Raw genomic sequence first — 23,959 nt, 5'->3', positions numbered from 1 at the left:
TTAACAGATGAGCTGTGTACAGGTGCCGGGATCTGTGAGCTGCTCTGACAGCTGGTGCTTAAAGCTAGTGAGGGAGGTAGGAGTCTCCAGCTTCAGAGATTTTTGCAGTTCGTTCCAGTCATTGGCAGCAGAGTACTGGAAGGAAAGGCGGCCAAAGGAAAAATTGGCTCTGGGGGTGACCAGTGAGATATACCTACTGGAGCGCGTGCCACGGGTGGGTGCTGCTATGGTGACCAGTGAGCTGAGATAAGGCGGGGCTTTACCTAGCAGAGACTTGTAGATGACCTGGAACCAGTGGGTTTGGCGACGAGTATGACGCGAGGGCCAGCCAACGAGAGCATACAGGTCGCAGTGGTGGGTAGTATATGGGGCTTTTGGTGACAAAATGGATGGCACTGTGATAGACTGCATCCAATTTGTTGAGTAGAGTGTTTGAGGCTATTTTGTAAATGACATCGCCGAAGTCGAGGATTGGTAGGATGATCAGTTTTACGAGGGTATGTTTGGCAGCATGACTGAAGGATGCTTTGTTGCGTGCGATTAGGAAGCCGATTCTAGATTTAATTTTGGATTGCTTAATGCGAGTCTGGAAGGAGAGTTTACAGTCTAACCAGACACCTAGCTATTTGTAGTTGTCCACATATTCTAAGTCAGAACCGTCCAGAGTTGTGATGCTAGGCAGGCGGGCATGTGCGGGCAGCGATCAGTTGAAGAGCATGCATTTAGTTTTACTTGCATTGAAGAGCAGTTGGAGGCCACAGAAGGAGAGTTGTAATGGCATTGAAGCTCATCTGGAGATGAGTTAATACAGTGTCCAAAGAAGTGCCAGAGGTGTACAGAATGGTGTTGTCTGCGTAGAGGTGGACCAGTAGGGATGAGCAGGGACGTTCTCTTGATACGTGTGTGAATTTGACCTTTTTCCTGTACTGTTAAGCATTCAAATTGTAACTAGTACTTTTGGGTGTCAGGCAAAATGAATGGTGTTGAAAAGTACATAATTTTCTTTAGGAATGTAGTGAAGTAAAAGTAAAAGATGTCAAAAATATAAATAGTAAATTAAAGTACAGATACCCCCAAAAATGACTTAAGTAGTACTTTAAAGTATTTTTACTTAAGTACTTTACACCACTGCCACCCACATATGTTTGCTTGACACCCCTTCATTATCATATCGGAGGAATAAATACAGAAATAAATGAAGAATAAAATGAAATAAAGTGTGATTCATTATTTAAATAATATTTTATCTATTTATGTGTGCAATGATTTATCTATTTATATGTTCATTTATGTATTTATTTATTTAAGTTTGGACACACCTGCTCATTCAAGGGTTTTCCTTATTTTTACTATTTTCTACATTATAGAATAATAGTGAAGACATCAAAACTATGAAATAACACATATGGAATCATGTAGTAACCAAAAAAGTGTTAAACAAATCAAAATATATTTTATATTTGAGATTCTTCAAAGTCGCCACCCTTTGCCTTGATGACAGCTTTGCACACTCTTGGCATTCTCTCAACCAGCTTCATGAGGTCGTCACCTGGAATGCATTTCAATTAACAGGTGTGCCTTGTTAAAGTTAATTTGTGTAATTTTTTTCCTTCTTAATTGCATTTGAGCCAATCATTTGTGACAAGGTAGGGGTGGTATACAGAATATAGCCCTATTTGGTAAAAGACCAAGTACATATAGCAATTACAGCTCAAATAAGCAAAGAGAAATGACAGTCCATGATTACTTTAAGACATGAAGGTCTGTCAATGCGTTTCTTCAAGTGCAGTCGCCAAAACTGGCTCTATGATGAAACTGTCTCTCATGAGCACCACCACAGGAAAGGAAGACCCAGAGTTACTTCTGCTGCAGAGGATAAGTTCATTATAGTTAATTGCACCTCGGATTGCAGCCCAAATAAATGCTTCACGGAGTTCAAGTAACAGACACATCTCAACATCAACTGTTCAGAGGAGACTGCGTAAATCAGGCCTTCATAGTCAAATTGCTGCAAAGAAACCACTACTAAAGGACAACAATAATAAGAAGAGACTTGCTTGGGCCAAGAAACATGAGCATTGGACATTAGACGGGTGGAAATCTGTCCTTTGATCTGATGAGTCCAAATTTGAGATTTTTGATCTCTGCATGTGTGGTTCCCACCGTGAAGCATGGAGAAGGAGGTGTGATGGTGTGGGGATGCTTTGCTGGTGACACTGTCTGTGAATTATTTAGAATTCAAGGCACACTTAACCAGCATGGCTACCACAGCATTCTGCAGCGATACGCATTCCCATCTGGTTTGTGCTTAGTTAGACTTGAATTAGTTTTTCAACAGGAAAATGACCCAACACATCTCCCGGCTGTGTAAAGGTTATTGCCGACCAAGAAGGATAGTGATTGAGTGCTGCATCAGAAGACATGGCCTCCACAATCACCCGACCTCAACCCAATTGGGATGGTTTGGGACGAGTTGGACCGCAGAGTGAAGGAAAAGCAGCCAACAAGTGCGCAGCATATGTGGGAACTCCTTCAAGACTGTTGGAAAAACATTTCTCATGAAGCTGGTTGAGAGAATTCCAAGAGTGCGCAAAGCTGTCATCTAGGCAAAGGGTGGCTACTTTGAAGAATTTGTTTAATACTTATTTTTGGTAAATTCATGATTCCATATGCGTTATTTCATAGTTTTGATGTCTTATTCTACAATGTAGAAAATAGTTAAAGAAAGAAAAAACATTGAATGTGTAGGTGTGTCCAAACTTTTGACTGGTACTGTATTTATGTATTTATGTGTGCATTTATTTATCCATTTAATTATAGTCAAGGCAGCTTTGATCCTCCATACTTAAAATAAACTCCACTGAAAAAGCATCATATGATGATTTCTGTATTTTGAAAGTTACATATCAATGGACAAATGAAACAAATAACAAAATATAGTTTTTCGGTGGAGTTTTCCTTTAAGTTTTCCTAACCTGCTATGAAAAGTAAAATCTGATGTTAATTTTAATAAATCTGGATCCCTTCTATCCATGACCCTCCAAGCTTTTCCTAACCGTAACCTGATTCTCTTAACCCGGTACGTTAATTATCATCACCTGCTGCGTAAATTCTCCTAATATTGTATGTAAAGATAAATCTGACATCAATTTGACAAAAGCTGGATCCCTTCTAGCCATGACCCTTCAAGCTTTTAAATCAACGTCCGGTTTCATCACAATTTTTGAAGTTCACTTTCAACAAGTGGACGAGAGAGAGGGAAGAGCTGTGGTCGTCTAACTTGAAGTGTTTGTTATATCGAGATGTTGATTGTATAATCGCTTGAATTATATCGAACACCCAGGACGATTTCAGTGGGTTTTAATCGGTTGATGTCAAGATGACAATTGCACTTTATCTGTAAACTAGTGCTTTTAAATGAAAGTGAAGTACAGCATCGAGTGTGTCTCTGCTAGACCGCTGAGGAGGTTTGCCAAGCGGCGTGGGTCAAGAACCATGCCCGAACTTTCCAAGATGAGGAAGCCTGACGTCAAAGTTGTCATTCTGGGCGACATGAACGTGGGGAAGACCTCGCTGCTTCACAGGTACACGGAGAAGAAATTTAAAGACACAATCAGCACCGTCGGAGGGGCGTTTTTCCTCAAACAGTGGGGACCCTACAATATCTCCATTTGGGACACTGCTGGTAAGATGTTCAATATTGACTGTTATGAGTAAGGGCTCGTTTAGTAGGCTACACTGATTTTTAAAAGTTCGGTGACTAGTTTCCTCAATGTTTGATCTCCACCGCCTGTTTTAGAGAACACCATTTAAACACATTTAAAAATCAGTGTAGCCTGATATTGTTTAATTACGCAAGTCAGTTAAGAACACATTCTTATTTACAATGACTGCTACCCCAGCCAAACACGTACGACGCTGGGCCAATTGTGTGCCTATTACTCCCAATCACGGCCGGTTGTCATATAGCCTGGAATCGAACCAGGGTCTGTGGTGACTCCTCTCCTTAGAGCACTGCGCCACTTGGGAGCCCCATAGGCTCTTTACAATGGTCAGCTCTGTTGTTGATTTCCAGTGTTGACTTGTGGAGAGCATGTGACTACACCACCTAAGGGTTGCTTGTCCTGTACAGCCCCTTTCACGACTGAGTGTTAGATTAGTGATCTGGTTTACCAGTTTAAATAAACTACTGAACAAGAACCACAATGTCAGACAAGTCGATGCCTATTACGTTTTGATAAAATTGCCTTGAAATCATGGCTAATTCCCCAAAACACATATCATGTTGCAGTTGGCAATGTGGATGAGGTTATAGCACATGATTTGATATAGTACTAAAATGTTATGTGATGCTCAAGGACAGTAACATTGCATTTTATATTGCTACATTCATGAAAGGTTAGGCTATATCATTCAAGCTCTGGTGTTAGGCATTGGGCTTGGGGTTGCTAGAAGATACCAACCTTACCATTACGCTTGTTTACACTGAGCTACACTAGGGTCAAATGACAGTCATGGTTACATTAAGACACTGGTGCCGGAGCGAGATATGGGTTGGAATACCTACCTCAATGCAGATATGCCACTGTACCCCAAATGTTAATTATCCGCACTGATACATAGAGAAGTTTTGAAATACTGCTTGTTTTAAAGGAGAACTGCCCTTTTCGTCGTCATGCTACAAGACATGACCAAACATCTCAATCCAAAATCATTGCTGCAATAACAGTCTCCACTCTTCTGGGAAGGCTTTCCACTAGATGTTGGACCATTTTTATGGGTACTTGCTTCTAGAGGTCGACCGATTAATCGGAATGGCCGATTTTAATTAGGGCCGATTTCAAGTTTTCATAACAATCGGAAATCGGTATTATTGGACACCGATTTGGCCAATTTAAAAAAATATTTATTTGTATTTTTTTTTACACCTTTTTAATCTTTATTTAACTAGGCAAGTCAGTTAAGAACACATTCTTATTTTCAATGACAGCCTAGGAACGGTGGGTTAACTGCCTTGTTCAGGGGCAGAACGACAGATTTTTACCTTGTCAGCTCGGGGATTCAATCTTGCAACCTTCCGTTTACTAGTCCAACGCTCTAACCACCTGCCTCTCATTGCACTCCACGAGGAGCCTGCCTGTTACGCGAATGCAGTAAGCCAAGGTAAGTTGCTAGCTAGCATTAAACTTATCTTATAAAAAAACAATCAATCAATCATAATCACTAGTTAACTACACATGGTTGATGATATTACTAGTTTATCTAGCGTGTCCTGCGTTGCGTATAATCGATGCGGTGCGTATTCATGAAAAAGGACTGTCGTTGCTCCAACGTGTACCTATCCATAAACATCAATGCCTTTCTTAAAATCAATACACAGAAGTATATATTTTTAAACCTGCATATTTAGCTAAAAGCAATCCAGGTTAGCAGGCAATTTTAACCAGGTGAATTTGTGTCACTTCTCTTGCGTTCATTGCACGTAGAGTCGGGGTATATGCAACAGTTTGGGCTGCCTAATTTGCCAGAATTTTACATAATTATGACATAACATTGACGGTTGTGCAATGTAACAGGAATATTTAGACTTATGGATGCCACCCGTTAGATACGGTTCCGTATTTCACTGAAAGAATAAACGTCTTGTTTTTGAGATGACAGTTTCCGGAGTCTACCATATTAATGACCTAAGGCTCGTATTTCTGTGTGTTATTATGTTATAATTAAGTCTATGATTTGATAGAGCAGTCTGACTGAGCGGTGGTAGGCACCAGCAGGCTCGTAAGCATTCATTCAAACAGCACTTTTGTGCGTTTTGCCAGCAGCTTTTTGCTGTGCTTCAAGCATTGCGCTGTTTATGACTTCAAGCCTATCAACTCCCAAGATTAGGATGGTGTAACCGATGTGAAATGGCTAGCTAGTTAGCGGGGTGCGCGCTAATAGCGTTTCAAACGTCACTCGCTCTGAGACTTGGAGTAGTTATAACGCTGCTTTGAGGGTGGCATGGGTAACGCTGCTTCGAGGGTGGCTGTTGTCGATGTGTTCCTGGTTCGAGCCCAGATAGGGGCGAGGAGAGGGACGGAAGCTATACGAAATACAAATGGTGTAGACAGAAATATTCCTATAATAACTACAACCTAAAACTTCTTACCTGGGAATATTGAAGACTCATGTTAAAAGGAACCACCAGCTTTCATATGTTCTCAGCAAGGAACTTAAATGTTAGCTTTCTGACATGGCACATATTGCACTTTTACTTCTCCAACACTTTGTTTTTGCATTGTTTAAAGCAAATTGAACATGTTTCATTATTTTTTAGGCTAAATTGATTTTATTGATGTATTATATTAAGTAAAACATAAGTGCTCATTCAGTATTGTTGTAATTATCATTATTACAAATAAATAAATAAAAATGTCAGATTAATCGGTATCTGCTTTTTTGGTCCTCCAATTATCGGTATCGGTGTTGAAAAATCATAATCGGTCGACCTCTACTTGCTTCTATTCAGCCACAAGAGCATTAGTGAGGTTGGACACTGATGTTGGGCGATTAGACATGGCTCGCAGTTGGCGTTCCAATTCATTCCAATGGTGTTTGATGGGGTTGAGGTCAGGGCTCTGTGCAGGTCAGTCAAGTTCTTCCACACCGATCTCATCAAACCATTTCTGTATGGGCCTTGCTTTGTGCAGAGGGGGGATTGTCATGCTAAAACAGGAATGCAATTTCCCCAAACTGTTGCCACAAAGTTGGAAGCACAGAATCGTCTAGAATGTCATTGTATGCTGTAGTGTCAAGATTTCCCTTCTGGAACGAAGGGGCCTAGCCTGAACCATGAAACATAGCCCCAGACTATTATTCCTCCTCCACCAAACATTACAGTTGACACTGCATTTGGGCGGGTAGCGTACTCCTGGCATCTGCCAAACCCAGATTCGTTTGTCGGACTGTCAGTTGGTGAAGTGGGATTCATCACTCCAGAGAACACGTTTCCACTGCTCCAGAGTCGAATGGCGGCACGCTTTACACCACTCCTGCTGACTCTTGGCATTGCGCAAGGTGATCTTAGGCTTGTGTGTGGCTGCTCGACCATGGAAACCCATTTCATGAAGCTCCTGACAAACCGTCCTTGTGCTGACGTTGCTTCCAGAGGCACTTTGGAACTCGGTAGTGAGTGTTGAAACCGAGGACAGATGATTTTTAGGCTCTACATGCATCAGCACTCTGCGGTCCCGTTCTGTGAGCTTGTGTGGCCTTCCATTTTGCGGATGAGCCGTTGTTGCTCCTGAATGTTTCCACTTCACAATAACAGCAATTACAGTTGCCTGGGGCAGCTCTAGCAGGGCAACGATCTGACTTGTTGTAAAGGTGGCATCCTATGACTGCCACGTTGAAAGTCTGAGCTCTTTAGTAAAGTAATTATACTGCCAGTGTTTGTCTATGGAGATTGCATGGCTTTTGCTCAATCTTATACACCAATCCGCAAAAGGTGTGGCTGAAATAGGTGAATCGACTAATTTTGAAGGGGTGTTCACATACTTTTGTGTATACATTTAGTAGCTAGCAGTAGCCACCGTAGCCATTTTGGAATGGCAGTGTCAGCCAATCAGCTCCTTTTTGTTGTTCAACGTGATGTCATTTCCTAATGGCTGATATGCCTACTGCTGCCTGGCATGAGGACGAAAAGGGCAGTTTCCTTGGAAAACTGGAACTATTTTAATCTTCTCGATAGAGCAGTGTGGATCAAGGTCAAATTTATAGTACAGTGGCATATCCCATCCCTGCATTGAGGTACGTTTTCCAAGCCATATCACACGCCAGCTCCACGGTTTCTTAATGTAGGTTGACCATGTTTACCTTCCGACCTCAGTGTAAACAAGCGTAATGGTAGGGTCGGCGTCTTCTGGAAAGGCTGGGGGCAATGCCTAACAGCCAACACTACTGATTTTGCATGATTTTTACCAAATGTACAATATCAAGGCCCAGTTGATATAAAGAGACAAAATGCAACACATCAAGTCAACATTTTGTAATGATGACAACCGGTTTATTCCTGTGTTACCCAATCAAAGACTGCCTGTGTTACCCAATCAAAGACTGCCATCTCAGGGTTACCCAATCACATTTGCGCAAGTCTGGAGGTGGTGCACGTAATGCATTATGCAATGGTGACTTAATTACAATATTGAATTCACCAGAGTTTCATTGAATGATGTTTTGGTTGTTTAGACCTGAAATTTTCAGCAAGACACAGACCTGAACTCCACATTCAGTGTTTTTGAAAGCCCCCATGCTCTCATCATAGGTTGTAATCTGTAAATAATGACAGGAATTGGTTATCTGTATCAAATTGGAACTTTCTGATACTCTATAATAACAGTGGAGATGTGATGTCTGGATATATGACCTACATTTTGACCATCCTGGGCCCATATTTACCAAGAGTCGGTGTACTTTTATTTGGCCTATTTAGCGATTTCCTTACGAACCCAAGACAAAAATAGACCATGATTTGGGGGATTTTCTAGAAAAGTAATCCTTAGAATGGTCCTTTTTGTAGGAAGGATTCTTCACATTTGTATCTAAATCTATAATTGAGAAAATATTTATCAAATTTGGCAAATGTATGACATTTTGGGCTTACCCAAGCCTCCTTTTTGAGTCGGTAATGTTTCATCTGTAGGTGCTACAAAGCCCGAATTGGTGTCATATGATGCTTTACCGCTTGCTCTGTAATATGAGGAGTATTTTTGATTTAAGTCATATTTGGTTTTGCATTAATTTGTGAATATTGAGAACAACATTTTTGATTCTGCAAAAGTTTTATGATACTGTTGAACATAATATACTCTCTGGGGCATATCAAAGTTCCAAAGTGGGACCTCTGCTACTTTTTGAAGTTATGGCCCTTTTTACTGAGAAATGGCACAGTAGGCAATGTAACCAATCACAGGCCTCTTTATACTTGTATAAATGTACATTCTGCAAATCACTAGCAGAGGGTGACCACTTTGAATCCACTTTCATTTTGTTTGTAATTCTTCCAGATTTTGATCATAACTCTAGAAGTAGACTTATGATCTTATAATTCACGGCAGCTAAAAGAAAGGTGACTTGGGATAAAATGACTATTAGCAACAGCAACATGATTTTGGTCAACTTACCGCAAGAAACTGGTGACAAAATGCTCAAATGAGTGTTTAATTTACGTTCACAGCATTGTCAGAAGTCGTATGGGACTTAGGCCTAACTCCAGTCAAGTGACTGTCTGATGTTGGTTTAGAAAGGTAGAAAAACCACTGAAGCACATCAACTCTATTTCCCATCCCTGCTCCATATCCCCATGACCTCTCTGCAGGATGCTGTTGTCTTTAGTCACTCACTGGGCTACGGTTACAGTAAAGGGCTTCGCTTTCTGACTCCGTCACAGTGCTGTGTCCACATGAGGTTAAAATAGGAAGTTGATCTAGTTATATGATTGTGCAATTAAGGCATAAACTGTTTTGGAGTGGATGATTGACAGAAAATAGTAGGGCTCAGAGATGTTGTAACTTCCCCCAAATCCTCAAATCTCTGGCCACGTAGGGTGTTCAACCATAAAATGATTATTTCATTCAATGTTTATTGAGATATGTTCATGCAATAGAGAATTGCATCAGAAATACAATAGATGGGGTTTGACTATCTCGCAAACAATTTCAAACATTTTGCTGAGTTAGTTCATATAAGGAAATTGGTCAATTGAAATACTCATTAGGCCCTAATCTATGGATTTCACATGACTGGGCAGGGGTGCACTGGTCAGCCAGGCCCACCCACTGGGGTGCCAGGCCCAGTTTCCCCTCAAAAGGGCATTATTACAGACAGAAATACTACTCCCAAATTCTCTAAAACAACGGATGGATGGATTATCTTGACAATGGAGAAATGTTCACTAACAGGGATGTAAACACATTTGGGCATAACATTTTTGGCTCTTCTTGCTAATGGAACTTTTTTTAGATCTTTTTTTTCAGCTCATGAAACATGTGACCAACACTACATGTTGCATTTATTTTTGCTCAGTATAGTTCAGACGATATGGAGTTTTACTCAAAATTTAGCATGATTATAGTGAATATAGAATGTCATTATGGTCACAAAGTGGTCGCTGCTTAATCAAACTGTCACTGCTCCATGGTCAGAACGGCACTGACTTCAAACGTCAACTGGCAAGCTAGCTGGCTTGACACTCCGTAACGTTAGTTTACCAGGCTTTTCGGACCAACTGGACATTCCTCTCGCCCATCCCGGTCGACTCCTTGCCTACTCCTTGGTCTTCTTGGTTCAAAACTAGATGGCTGTAGTCAGGTGACTTATTGTCAAAAGCAACCCACTTGTAACACAGCCACCTGGTGAAGGCAGTCAAATGGCTTAGTGTTTCAAAACTGTTCACCTGTTTCTAAACTCAGCAAAAAAAGAAACATCCCTTTTTCAGGACCCTGTCTTTCAAAGATAATTAGTAAAAATCCAAATAACTTCACATATCTTCATTGTAAAGGGTTTAAACACTGGTTCTTATGCTTGTTCAATGAACCATAAGCAATTAATGAACATACACCTGTGGAACGGTCGTTAAGACACTAACAGCTTACACAAGGCAGGCAATTAAGGTCACAGTTATGAAAATGTAGGACACTAAAGAGGCCTTTCTACTGACTCTGAAAAACACCAAACGAAATATGCTCCGGGTCCCTGCTCATCTGTGCGAACGTGCCTCAGGCATGCTGCAAGGAGGCATGAGGACTGCAGATGTGGCCAGGGCAATAAATTGCAATGTCCGTACTGTGAGACGCCTAAGACAGCGCTACAGGGAGACGGGACGGAATGCTGATCGTCCTCGCAATGGCAGACCACGTGTAACAACACCTGCACTGGATCGGTACATCCAAACATTACACCTGCGGGACAGGTACAGGATGGCAACAACAACTACCCGAGTTACACCAGGAACGCATAATCCCTCCAGTGCTCAGACTGTCCACAATCAGCTGAGAGAGGCTGGACTGAGGGCTTGTAGGCCTGTTGTAAGGCAGGTCCTCACCAGACATCACCGAAAACATTGCCTATGGGCTCAAACCCACCGTTGCTGGACCAGACAGGACTGGCAAAAAGTGCTCTTCACTGACGAGTCTCGGTTTTGTCTCACCAGGGGTGATGGTCGGATTCGCGTTTATTGTCAAAGGAATGAGAATTACACAGGCCTGTACTCTGGAGCGGGATCGAGTTGAAGGGTCTGGGGTGGTGTCATGGCATGATCGGACTGAGCTTGTTGTCATTGCAGGCAATCGCAACGCTGTGCGTTACAAGGAAGACCTCCCTCATGTGGTATCCTTCCTGCAGGCTCATCCTGACATGACCCTCCAGCATGACAATGCCACCAGCTATACTGCTTGTTCTGTACGTGATTTCCTGCAAGACAGGAATGTCAGTGTTCTGCCATGGCCAGCGAAGAGCCCGGATCTCAATCCCATTGAGCAATTTTGGAGCCTTTTTGGATTGGAGGGTGAGGGCTAGGGCCATTGCCCCCAGAAATGTCAGGGAACTTGCAGGTGCCTTGGTGGAAGAGTGGGGTAACATCTCACAGCAAATCTGGTGCAGTCCATGAGGAAATGCACTGCAGTACTTAATACAGCTGGTGGCCACACCAGAGCTCAACGTTACTTTTGATTTTGACCCCTTTGTTCAGGGACACATTATTCCATTCATGTTAGTCACATGTCTGTGGAACTGGTTCAGTTTATGTCTCAGTTGTTGATTCTTGTTATGTTCATACAAATATTTACACATGTTAAGTTTGTTGAAAATAGCGCAGTTGACAGTGCGAGGACATTTATTTTTTGCTCTCTCTCTCTGTGTGTGTGTGTGTGTGTGTGTGTGTGTATGTGTATATATATATATATATATATATATATATCCAAACTAAGACTGAATTTCATTATCTACTCTCCCTGACATTTTTTGTTTCCGTTTGCATTGTCAATTTCTTGTGTATCAAGTTGACTTTGATTGGTCCAAAGTGCGGAAATACCTCAGTTACTAACGCCGAAATATGAGGAGATACAACCAAGAGCTGTGTAGTCTACACTAGTAACGATCACAACAAACTAACGCCCTTATTTATTCAACACTTTTGTACAATCTAATGATTAATTGTATGTGATTCATAATAATATAGGCTAAAGAAATAGATTCAGACATTAATTTAGTAGCACGCTCTTGAATTTACCCGCGTTTCACTCCATTCTAGAACGGTGAGTGAATTCCGTACAGCATGGTATACCCAGACTGGTGAAACGGCTTTGATTCTGCAATCATTGAAAACAAGGAATGAATGTCAGCCAAGTCTATATCACAAACCAAACAAATGAAATGGGAACATCACCAAGATTGGTTCCTTCTCTGTGTACCCAATGGGAGTTTCTACTGTGACTTTTTTATTTATTTTTTAAAGCGGACTCGTGTTATGACACTTGGGGAGGGTTAGCTTTTTAGTATAGCCAACAGTACAAATGTAAAGACGAACGTATACTCCCAAACACCTACTACTCAGAACACATACTCCCAAACACCTACTACTCACACGTACACTCATCCACACATTCAGTCTCACTTCAACCAAAGGATGTGGTTGCCTAAACATGAGGCTGTTACCATGGTTACTCCATGGATATCAGTCTGAAAGAAGTCGCTGTAGAGGACTCCATAGTCTCTACAAAGCAGAATGTTGAATAAAATTATATTTACACTTGTAGTAACTTGACAAGGAATGCCACACGCATTTCTATATTACTTTCCTTTATTTTCAATCAAATAAATAAGATTTACAAATGCAGCAAAGCTTTACAGCCCACTCAACTTGTGATAGTCGCCTTGTACAGATCCGACTCTGGGTGACCTCATCAAAGGGAAAATGCCACGGTCAATGCCAATAACTATGCACACATGAATAGCAATCATACTATACTGCAGGTAAGTACAATACATAGTCAATGTAATTATTTATATAGTGTCCACACTAACACTTCGCCCCCTTAATTTCATTACCCCCTGTAAGGAAATAAACAGGGTAACAGTAAGCCACATCAGTGTTCTTTTTTCTTCACAACACTTTAGAACTTCTGCTAGTGTTACTGTAAATGTAAACAATATGACAGTCCTTCTTTTCTACTAGGTCTGCTGTTCCACACACACTAACACCACGAGTGTCTCAACTACAGAGTTGGTCTTTCAGAAGACTTGTGACTACGCTGTGATCTGCGCAGTACTCCTGGTGTTCCACGAGACACCGGTAAGGTGTCTCCCAGTGGCGATGGGTCTGAGGAGCACAGGAGCGGGTTGGGCGTTTGTGAAATTCCATCACCCTCTGCTGGAACCACTGAATGCCGCTTTTCCTCAGATACTGTTTCCTGTGGGATTTCAACTTGTATACTACCACCCACAGCTGTTCCATTTGAAAACATGGTATTTTCTTTGTCATAGTGCAGGCGGATGTGATCCTGGTGTCTGCGCATGACTCGACCATCAGTCAGTTTGACCACAAAGGAGGACCACTGGACCACTGACTCAGAATGATACCTGGCAACCAGTGTTGGCTGCTTGTGAAGTTGTGGATGTAGACGGTGTCATTGGGTTTTAACTGTCTCTCCCTCGCGTGGTGGTTCTCTTTTTGTTTCTCCTGCTTCCGTTCCACTAGTGCTTTGATATCCCGACGCAGTAGATCCAGGTGAGCTTTTGGACATCTAAGCTGGAGCCTGTCCTCTTTGTGGCGTGATGCTGTAATGGAACAAGAACTGAGAGAGCTTAGTTGTGATGGTTCCTCCAGTCATCCTTTTGAGCCCCTCTTTCAGTATCTGTACAGCCCGCTCCGTTAAGCCCTTTGAGGACAAGTGAAATGGAGAGCTGCGGACATGGAGAAGTCACAGGTAAAGGTTGTCGGACGTGAGTCAGGCAGACCATGGGTTGCAAATAGCCACCGAAGCTTTTCGATGGTTGTGGTCGCTGTGATGTTGCTCCACCGTGACATGGAACATGTGGCCCACGAAAGGGCCTGCAAAGTCTATGTGCAGCCTGGACCATGGGCGGTCAGGCCACTCCCATAGATGTAGTGGCTTGGGTGGAGCCATCTTCTGGTTGATCTGGTGCCCAGAACATTATTTAACTTTGGTTTCTACGTCCTGATCCATGTTAGGCCACCAGATGTAAGATCTGGCTAAACTTTTCATCCGGGAGGCACGTGGGTGAGCCTCGGATCTCATCTATGACTTGTGAACAGCCAGGGGAGGAACAACTTCTCTGGACTGCCAGAGTATGCAGCCATCCTGCACACTCAGCTCAGTATTGTACTTTGCATAAGGTCTCAGTCCATCATCCTCTGACAGGAGGCCAAAGCTGCATAAGGAATCTTTTCACTTGGGCCAGGATAGGATCCCGGTTTGTCCACTGTTTGGCAATCTCTCGAGGCACCACAGTTGTGGCGGGCATCTCTGGTAACAGACAGGTGAGCTCGTTTGTGTTGTCCTTCCCCGCTCTGTACACGAAGGTGTACTGGTAAGCTGACGGTGTGAGGCACAGCGCTGTATCCTTGCTGAAGCCTTGGGAGGAATGCATCTTGATTCCTTGAATAAGCTCTTCAGTGGTTTGTGGTCAGTGCATGTGGTGAAATGACGACCGTAGAGGTACTGATGAAAGCGTTTCACAGCAAAGACTATGGCCAGACCTTCCTTGTCTTAATGAATAACCCTTCTCAGCACTCGTCAGTGTGCATGATGCAAATCCAATGGGTTTCTCTGATCTGTCCTCCATCTGATGAGAGTACTGCCCTGATGCTGTAGGGCGAGGCGTTACATGACAGAATTATCTCTTTGTCTCGGTCAAAATGAACCAGCAGTTGTGCTGATTGTAGTAGTGCTTTCGCTTCCTGGAAAGCTTTCTTTTGTGCTGGCCCCCACTATCATTTATGGTCTTTGTGGCTCAGCTGAAAAGTGGAGCCAACACTTAACAGCTCAGGGAGTAACTTACCATAGTAGTTCACCATGCCCAAGAATGACCTGCGCTCAGACATGTTCTTGGGATTTCTAGCATCGTTGATTGCGCTGACTTTGTCCTCCACAGGACAGACCCTGCAATGTGATCTTGTGACCTAGGTACACTACCATTCAAATGTTTGGGGTCACTTAGAAATGTCTGTTTTCCATGAAAACATACATGAAATGAGTTGCAAAATGAATAGGAAATATAGTCAAGACATTGACAAGGTTTATAAATAATGATATTTTTAAGTTAAAAAATTGTCCTTCGAACTTCGCTTTCATCAAAGAATCCTCCATTTGCAGAAATTACAGCCTTGCAGACCTTTGGCATTCTAGTTGTCAATTTGTTGAGGTAATCTGAAGAGATTTCACCCCGTGCTTCCTGAAGCACTTCCCACAAGTTGGATTGGTTTGGTCAAGCTGTTCCCACAACAGCTCAATAGGGTTGAGATCCAGTGACTGTGCTGACCAGTCCATTATAGACAGAATACCAGCTGACTGCTTCTTCCCTAAATAGTTATTGCGTAGTTTGGAGCTTCGCTTTGGGTCATTGTCCTGTTGTAGGAGGAAATTGTTTCCAATTTAAGCGCCGTCCACAGGGTATGGCATGGTGTTGCAAAATGGAGTGATTTCCTTCTTCAAGATCCATTTTACCCTGTACAAATCTCCCACTTTACCACCACCAAACCACCCTCAGACCATCACATTGCCTCCACCATGCTTGACAGATGGCGTCAAGCACTCTTCCAGTATCTCTTAATATTTTTCTGCGTCTCTCAAATATTATTCTTTGTGATTAGATTAGTCTTTCCATAACACTTTTTTCCCCAATCTTCCTCTGTCCAGTGTCTGTTATTTTTCCCATCTTAATCTTTTATTTTTATTGGCCACTCTGAGAAATTGCTTTCTTGCAACTACCTAAGAGGCCAGCATCGTGAAGTCGCCTCTTCACTGTTGACGTTGAGACTGGGGTATTGCAGGTACTATTTAATGAAGCTGCCAGTTGAGGACTTGTGAGGCGTCTGTTTCTCAAACTAGACACACTAATGTACTTGTAACTCACTCCACTTTCTGTTCTGGTTTGAGACAGTTTGCACTGTTCTGTGAAGGGAGTAGTACACAGCGTTGTACGAGATCTTCAGTTTCTTGGCAATTTCTCGCATGGAGTAGCCTTCATTTCTCAGAACAAGAATAGTCTGAGTTTCAGAAAGTTATTTTTTTTTCTGGACATTTTAAGCCTGTAATCGAACCCACAAATGCTGACGCTCCAGATACTCAACTAGTCTAAAGAAGGCCAGTTTTATTGCTGCTGTAATCCGAACAAGAGTTTTCAGCTGTTTAACATAATTGCAAAAGGGTTTTCTAATGATCAATTAGCCTTTTTAAAATGATAAACTTGGATTAGCTAACACATTGGAATTGCCATTGGAACACAGGAGTGATGGTTGCTGATAATGGGCCTATGTAGATATTCCATAAATCAGCCGTTTCCAGCTCCAATAGTCATTTACAACATTAACAATGTCTACACTGTGTTTCTGACCAATTTGATGTTATTTTAATGGACAAATGTGCTTTTCTTTCAAAAACAAGGACATTTTCTAAGTGATCCTAAACTTTTGAACGGTAGTGTGTCACACTCTACTTGGAATGTGCACTTGCAACGCTTCAGGCGCAGCCCTGCCTCGGAGAATCTCTAACACCTGGTCCAGATGGCTGTTCTCCTCCTACGTCTCACCTGTAACCAGGATGTCACCCAGGTACGCTGCTACATGAGGGATCCCATTCCAGATTGTCCTCTGGAAAATGGCTGGACTGGATGCCACGCCGAAAACCAAGCGGTTGTACCTGAACAAGCCTTTGTGTGTGTTGTCTGACACTTGAGTCCTTGTCCAGGAGGAACTGTTGGTAGGCATGACTCATGTCAAGCTTTGAACGTCTTGCCTCCAGCAAGCGTCGCTGTTGATGGGGAGTTTGTAGTCCCCACATATACACAGTGATGTCACTTTTCAGAACGGGAACAATTGGAGCTGCCCAGCGGGAGAACTGAATGGGTTAGTTTCTTGCAGCTGCTCCAACTCCATCCTCCACTTTCTTTTTCATGGCGTAAGGCACTGTCCTGGGTTTGAAAATGCGAGGCTCTGCCTAGGGATCCACAAACAGCTTAACTGCAGTGCCCTGCAGTGTGCCCAGTTCATCTTAACTGCAGTGCCCTGCAGTGTGCCCAGTTCATCTTTAAAAATCTCAGGGTACGTTTGAGTGACATCCTCAGTCACGTGTGTCTGTTTCTCACCCAAGTGCAGTTGTATTTTGGTGAGCCAGTCACACCCTAGTAAACTAAGCCCATTCCTTTTCACCTCCAGAGGCCCCAGCAATGGTATGGTCTCCCCGGTGTTCGTACGCAGTTTGATCCCTGCTGGTGTGAGGGCTGAGGCCTTTTTTGAGCCCCACATTTGTTTGTAGTTCTCCTCACTGATAAGAGGCAGAGTTCCTCCATCTGCTTTCCATCTCCCCCCACTGTAGCATAGATGGGCTCTGCACACGGCTCACTCACATTAAACATGTTGTAGGAACAATGCTCTTCCGTGCTCTCTAGGTGGTGTGCTGCTGACTGCGGCTTCTTAGCTGTGAACTTGCCCTGCCCAGTCTGCCCACCCTCTGGCTTGCTCCTAGGACCCATGCATTTTTTAAAATAGCTAATTGTCCCTTTTTTTGCAATTGTGACAGACCGTATCTTTGAACTTAGTAGTTTGCACGTGTTCCCCCACAACTAACATTCCACTGCTTTTTTCCCCTGATGCACGGCACCACTTCCTCTGTTAGCCATCTCATCCCTTGAGATATTTCTATGGCTCTCTTAAATCAGTGTGGCTTCCCCCACCAAACGGCACTCTATGCCGTCCTCATTAATGCCACAGACTGATCTGTCACGGAGCATGTTCTCAAACAGCCCCAAACTCAATATTCAGAGTTCATGTAATTCAGCAACAAAGTTAGCAACAGACTGACCTGTTTTCCGTAAATGGCAGTTAAACTTGAACCTCTGGACAATCACCGACGGCTTCGGATTTTGGTGAGTCTGAACTAAAGCAACTAGATCCACAAAAGGAATGTCCCCATAGTGTAGCTAAATTCCTCATAAACTTGTAGGTTTTAGCCCCACACACACTCAAGAGGATAGAATGCTGTTTAGCCTCACTTATTTATTTTATTTCACCTTTATTTAACCAGGTAGGCTAGTTGAGAACACCTTTATTTAACCAGGTAGGACAGTTGAGAACACCTTTATTTAACCAGGTAGGCTAGTTGAGAACACCTTTATTTAACCAGGTAGGCTAGTTGAGAACACCTTTATTTAACCAGGTAGGCTAGTTGAGAACAAGTTCTCATTTACAACTGCGACCTGGCCAAGATAAAGCATAGCAGTGTGAACAGACAACACAGTTACACATGGAGTAAACAATAAACAAGTCAATAACAAAGTAGAAAAAATTAAGTCTATATTGTGCAAAAGGCATGAGGATGTAGGCGAATAATTACAATTTTGCAGATTAACACTGGAGTGATAAATGATCAGATGGTCATGTGCAGGTAGAGATACTGGTGTGCAAAATAGCCGAAAATTAAAATAAATATAAACCGTATGGGGATGAGGTAGGTCAATTGGGTGGGCTATTTACCGATGGACTATGTACAGCTGCAGCGATCGGTTAACTGCTCAGATAGCAGATGTTTGAAGCTGGTGAGGGAGATGAGTCTCCAACTTCAGCGATTTTTGCAATTTGTCCCAGTCACCGGCAGCAGAGAACTGGAAGGAAAGGCGGCCAAATGGAGGAAGTCATCTGTAATTCCATTTGCCAAAACTGTCCCATCCTTTCCACATATTCCATCCAGTCTTTTTTCTCTTCCACAAACTCAGTGATGGTCCCAAACATTGCCATTATAACGCCAACGTTAGGGATTTTTTTTCCTCGTTAGTGATTTTTCACTTGCTGCTGATTGTCACTGTTGGCGTTTCCCTCCAGCGCCACCTGCTTTCCGTCGCTCATTAAGCTAGCTAGCTAACTGACGACCTCCACTGTTTCTTAGCTAGCTTGCGTATCGCCCTGTACATGCTGATCCTCGTCGCCAAAAAGATGTAGTAACACAGTGGTCTAAGGCAGTGCTAGAGGCATCACTACAGACCCTTGTTCGATCCCGGCCTGTATCACACCCGGTCATGATCGGGAGTTCCAAAGGGCGGCGCACAATTGGCTCAGTGTCGTCCGAGTTAGGGGAGGGTATGGCCAGGGTAGGTAGTCATTGTAAATAAGAATTTGTTCTTAATTGACTTGCCTAGTTAAATAACTTGACAAGGAAGGCCCACATGCATTTCTATATTACTTTCATCCTAAAAAATAAAAGGTGTACAAATGCAGCAAAGCGCTACAGCCCACTCCACGTGTGATAGTCGCCTTGTACAGATCCAACTCTGGGTGATGACCTCGGAGGAAAGGTCACGGCCAATTCCAATAATAACCATGCACACATGAATAACAATCATACTATACTGCTGGTAAGTACAATACATATTCAATGTAATTATTTATATAGTGTCCACACTAAAACATTACCTGTACATGCGGTTGGGTCTTTTGGCGGTAGGAGGTGGAGCTGGCGTAGCCACAGGAAAGTGTTTACCGTTTTGCTGTGCCGGTAGGTTCTGTCGCTGGTATTTTCTACCTGTTGACTCAGTGCATCACATGCAATATGTAAACAATAGCTGAATGTAACCGCATTCTGGCTAGTAGAGTCATGAGAGGAAACTTTCCTGATCCAAACACTCGTTTCTGCCTGACGTAGAATTTTATGCCATTCAACATCACTTCTTCAGGTGGCAGTAGCCTCAGTGGGCTCGTAAACAACCAGACGTTACGCTTTTCAGGGGAAATGGAAGACAGAACCTGTGATATGACTTCGTTTTTTGATATTAACAAGGAGACACTCCATTTTAACTGGATTGTTTGAGCAGTGCTGAAGAGAATATCCTCCGCCTTTTCATTATAATTATCTCGTCAAGACCAAGCTATGTTAGGTTATAGTAGTATTTATAATAAACCGACGATTACAATCCCGGAAATGTACCCCTTTACTTGGTTCAACTTCCTGTAGAAGTTACACAGCCAGTCGCCGGCAGCTGCTCAGTCACATGACCGGGAGGTGACTGTGTAGCAGGTCAGGGTGACGGCATATGCTTCAACCTCCCACTCACCCATAACCCACTCACTGGACCTAATATAACCCTGCTTGATCATGCTGTACAGACACACCAAGGGGGGAGGGGTGTGGTTTAGTGTCTCCATGATCAGCACTTGTTATCCTGATTGGCCCTCCTCCCAGCAGATGTATCGTCTTCTGTTTATTACCCTGCTTCATACTGTCTGTTTCTGAGCAGAATAGGACCCTAGCCCCACTGCCCCGCACTGAAATTTTACCCTGGAGAAAGTTCTTTCAAACAACAATCTTCCCCTCCACTAACTCTGTTGATCCTAGGGATTTGTCTCTGTCAGCATACTCGATTGCAGCTCAGTTGGCTCTCCTTATTTGTTTGGTTTTTATGTCAGGCAGGCTACTCCTGGATACTCAGGCCTAAGGTTTAATTACTGTACATACTGTATCTTACAACCTGTGAAACATTTCATCTGGACCTTGTTCAAAGGCTCCCTGTATTTTTGCTGTGACCGTGAAGTGTTCAGAACAAAGTCTCCAAGATCAAACTTTACTTAAACACACACCGAAGAGCTCTTGCATATTTCTACAACAATGGTTGCTTTTGTTTTTCAGCTTCTCTTGCTCTTTCTTGCTCTCTCTCGCTACCTGTAGTTTGGAAGCCCGTTATATTAAGCTTGTGAATTTGTCTGTGGTTGTTTTTGCCTTTACTTGACATTCATTGGTCTATATTAGAACACAATCATGTTTGTTTTGACTCTTGTGTATGAAACTACTCCTATGTGCTTAACGTGTTCTGATCATTCTTTCTGGTGTGTCCCCCAGGTCGGGAGCAGTTCCACGGGCTGGGCTCCATGTACTGCCGGGGCGCTGCTGCTGTCATCCTCACCTACGACGTAACCAACTGGCAGAGTCTGGCTGAGCTGGAGGAGCGCTTCCTGTCCCTGACCGACACGGCCAATCACGACTGCATCTACGCCATCGTGGGCAACAAGGCCGACCTCACAGACCTCCAGGCACAGGTGGGAGCCACCCAAGACGGCCTAACCGAGGACCAGGGAGAGGAGGACGGGGAGAGGCCCAGGGTGCCTTCTGCCTGCCCCACCCCTCCAGCCTCTCCAGTCTCCCTGTCGGGGGTGTCGGTCAACAAGCAGGTGAGCCGGGAGGATGCAGTGGCGTTGTATGGGAGGATCCTGAGATACAAGGGTATGGAGGAGACTAACAGCCTGCCTGCTGACAAGATGTGCTTTGAGACCAGTGCTAAGACGGGCTACAACGTGGACCCTCTGTTTGAGGCGCTGTTTGACATGGTGCTGCCCTCCATCATCAGGAAGAGGACTGAGAGAGAGGGGTCACCCACTGTGGACCTGGATGAGTGCATCGGGGCAGGGAAACGGCCAAGGACCGCCTGCTGCTAGGGACTACCGAGTTTTAGACTGATCGTAAAGAGGAGTTTTCATGCCATCTCCATGTTGCTCTCCAAAAAGATTTGTCAGCATTGACCGATTTTTGATACACATACTTTCAAGCAATCAATCAAACATTTTTTTCTTCCAATGAGATGCCAAGGATTGTTATGGAGTAAGAAGGAGTTGGATTTCTGAGACTCTGAGGCCCTGAGGCTCTGATATGCATGTAATTGAGTTCTGGCCAAAATGGTGTGTAGTTTGTAAATGGACTGTTTAGAAATCAATCACAGATGATTATCTTCTTGAATGAGAATGTCACATGCCTTTTTGTTCAACAGCACAAATTGTTTGACTACCAGGGTGGGCACATTTGAATTGTGTAAAATTAATCTTATTGTAAGGATGTTTTTAAATGTTTGTTAAACAATCAGCTTTGTTTGCATTTGTACGTTCTGTTGCATGTTAATTTTTATTACATCCTTTTTTTTTCATTTGCACCTGATCTACACTGGACAATGTGCATTTATATGGAAGACATTTTAAACGTGCTTGATATTTTCAAAGATGATACGATAATAAAGATTCTCATTTTGAAATTGTGATGTAGTTTGAGCTGAGGTGTGAACGTCAATGCAAATTCAACAAACAAAACCATTTATTTTAGTTATGACACCATTACAATACATTTCTATGGATTCATAGCACCTAATGGTATTCAACATAATTACATTGAACTAATGGCCAAAGAAAGCCGTTCATCTGAAGTGGCTGGAAATGTACAATATAAAACTGGTGTTATTTTAATGGCCAATTCCACAGACTTCCTAGAATGTGATAGACAAATACATGCTCTGGAGGGATCGCTGAGCAGATTTTGTTCAACCAGTCCTTGTAGCTTAGACTTTGGACAGAGTTGTTTGCATTTCTGTGCTAGCTTGATTCCAGCAGAGACTTGAGCTGACTGTTTCATATGAACAATGTATACTGGGAAAATGTGATGTCATGGGTAAAAAAAAAAGTTTTTAGTTATGAGTGAATTAAGTTCATTCAGCAGATATAAATATAAAGTAAATCAGTGCATTTTGTGATCAAAGCAATTTGTGAATGTCACGTTCGGGTAAGAGCTGTAAAATATATTGATATAGCGAACAAATTGAGGCAAAGGTTTGCACAGTGGCTCTTATGTTATGTGCGAACACAATGTAAAGCAGAATAATACTGAATGTTAAGAGCAAAAACCTCAACCAAACCTAATTTACAATTGGTTGAGGGTCACTATTAGTGAAGTGGCATTAGCACTTATACCTGAATAATAAAACAAACACTTTTTAAATGTAATAACTGAAGCAGTACACACCAATCCATTTGATAACTGAAGCGGTGCGTACACACACATGCATCTTTGGTTGTTTCAGCTGTATGTTCTTGGTACGGTCAGTTAAACATTTGGTGTATAATTATAGCTGAGGTAATAAGTTAGAGCACCATATCAAATTGGACAAACAATTAAAAAGCATTTACATGTAAATTTCATATCGCTGACTTTATGGCAGGGATTTATTTCTTAACACAGCATACTTGCTCTCCATTTGAAGCGTTCACACAGTCCTTCAGTCCTCACAAGTCAAGGTTCGGGGGAGTAGGATGAAGCTGTCCCATAGATGCTGATCTAAGGTTAGTTTTGCGTTTCTGCTTCATGGCTACAGTTAAGAATTGGGGAGGGTAAGCTAAACCTAGATCTGTGCCTAAGACCAAAGGCAATAACTACCTGAATTGTGTTTGGCAGGGGGGTATGGTCACAGGAAATTACATCACAGGGTCAACGGAGACTTAGGGTGAACCAGGTCACAGGTTCTTCATGCAGACCTGACAACGGCTGATGCGTGAGAGGAGCTGACCTGCTTTCAGGGTCTCTGAGGCAGGTTCTGCATGGAAGGACTGTTCGATGGAGGTGAGCCAGAAGCTCTGTTTGTTGGCGAAGTAGTGGCAGGTGCCCTTGGCCCCGTTACACTCGATGAAGGGCGTGGTACGGAAGTCCTCCAGACAGGAACCAGGAGACGACAGAGACTGACCCCCACCCTCGTCACCTGCTGCCGTGTGCTGGGGGGGAGGGGTAAGAGGTTGTATGAACACTGATACGAACGTCTTATTCAACTTCCTACCTATGGCATTTATATTCTCTGACGTGAAAGAACTGAACAGATTAAAGCAAATTCCCAGTAGGCTTCAATCATATGGCTTTCACCTGTCCTGTGTTTTCAGATCAGTAGA

The 23,959-nt window shown here is 43.0% G+C and overlaps 2 protein-coding genes across 2 annotated transcripts in view; one reads left to right on the top strand and one right to left on the bottom strand.

Moving 5' to 3' along the window:
* The first annotated feature begins 3,225 nt into the window (after positions 1–3,225).
* On the top strand, positions 3,226–22,404 carry LOC139404255 (ras-related protein Rab-20-like). The gene is made up of 2 exons (XM_071147203.1): positions 3,226–3,685; positions 21,105–22,404. The coding sequence occupies exons 1-2, from the start codon at positions 3,418–3,420 to the stop codon at positions 21,695–21,697; spliced, it is 861 nt and encodes a 286-aa protein (XP_071003304.1). The 5' UTR covers positions 3,226–3,417; the 3' UTR covers positions 21,698–22,404.
* The window catches only part of LOC139404200 (collagen alpha-2(IV) chain-like), a 125,244-nt gene continuing 123,610 nt past the window's right edge, over positions 22,326–23,959 (bottom strand). Inside the window, exon 47 of the mRNA XM_071147195.1 lies at positions 22,326–23,788. Coding sequence (XP_071003296.1) covers positions 23,534–23,788 — 255 coding nt within the window. The 3' untranslated portion in view covers positions 22,326–23,533. The remainder of the gene's footprint in view (positions 23,789–23,959) is intronic.

Source organism: Oncorhynchus clarkii, chromosome 3, assembly GCF_045791955.1.
Source record: "Oncorhynchus clarkii lewisi isolate Uvic-CL-2024 chromosome 3, UVic_Ocla_1.0, whole genome shotgun sequence".
Lineage (NCBI taxonomy): Eukaryota > Metazoa > Chordata > Actinopteri > Salmoniformes > Salmonidae > Oncorhynchus > Oncorhynchus clarkii.
The sequence above is the reverse complement of the archived record's forward strand: the minus strand, read 5'-3'. Positions and strand labels throughout refer to the sequence as shown.

Coding starts and splice junctions, on each gene's coding strand:
- LOC139404255 (XM_071147203.1), top strand. CDS start 3,418: ATGAAAGTGAAGTACAGCATCGAGTGTGTCTCTGCTAGACCGCTGAGG. Junction 3,686..21,104: donor CTCCATTTGGGACACTGCTG/GTAAGATGTTCA, acceptor TGTGTCCCCCAG/GTCGGGAGCAGTTCCACGGG.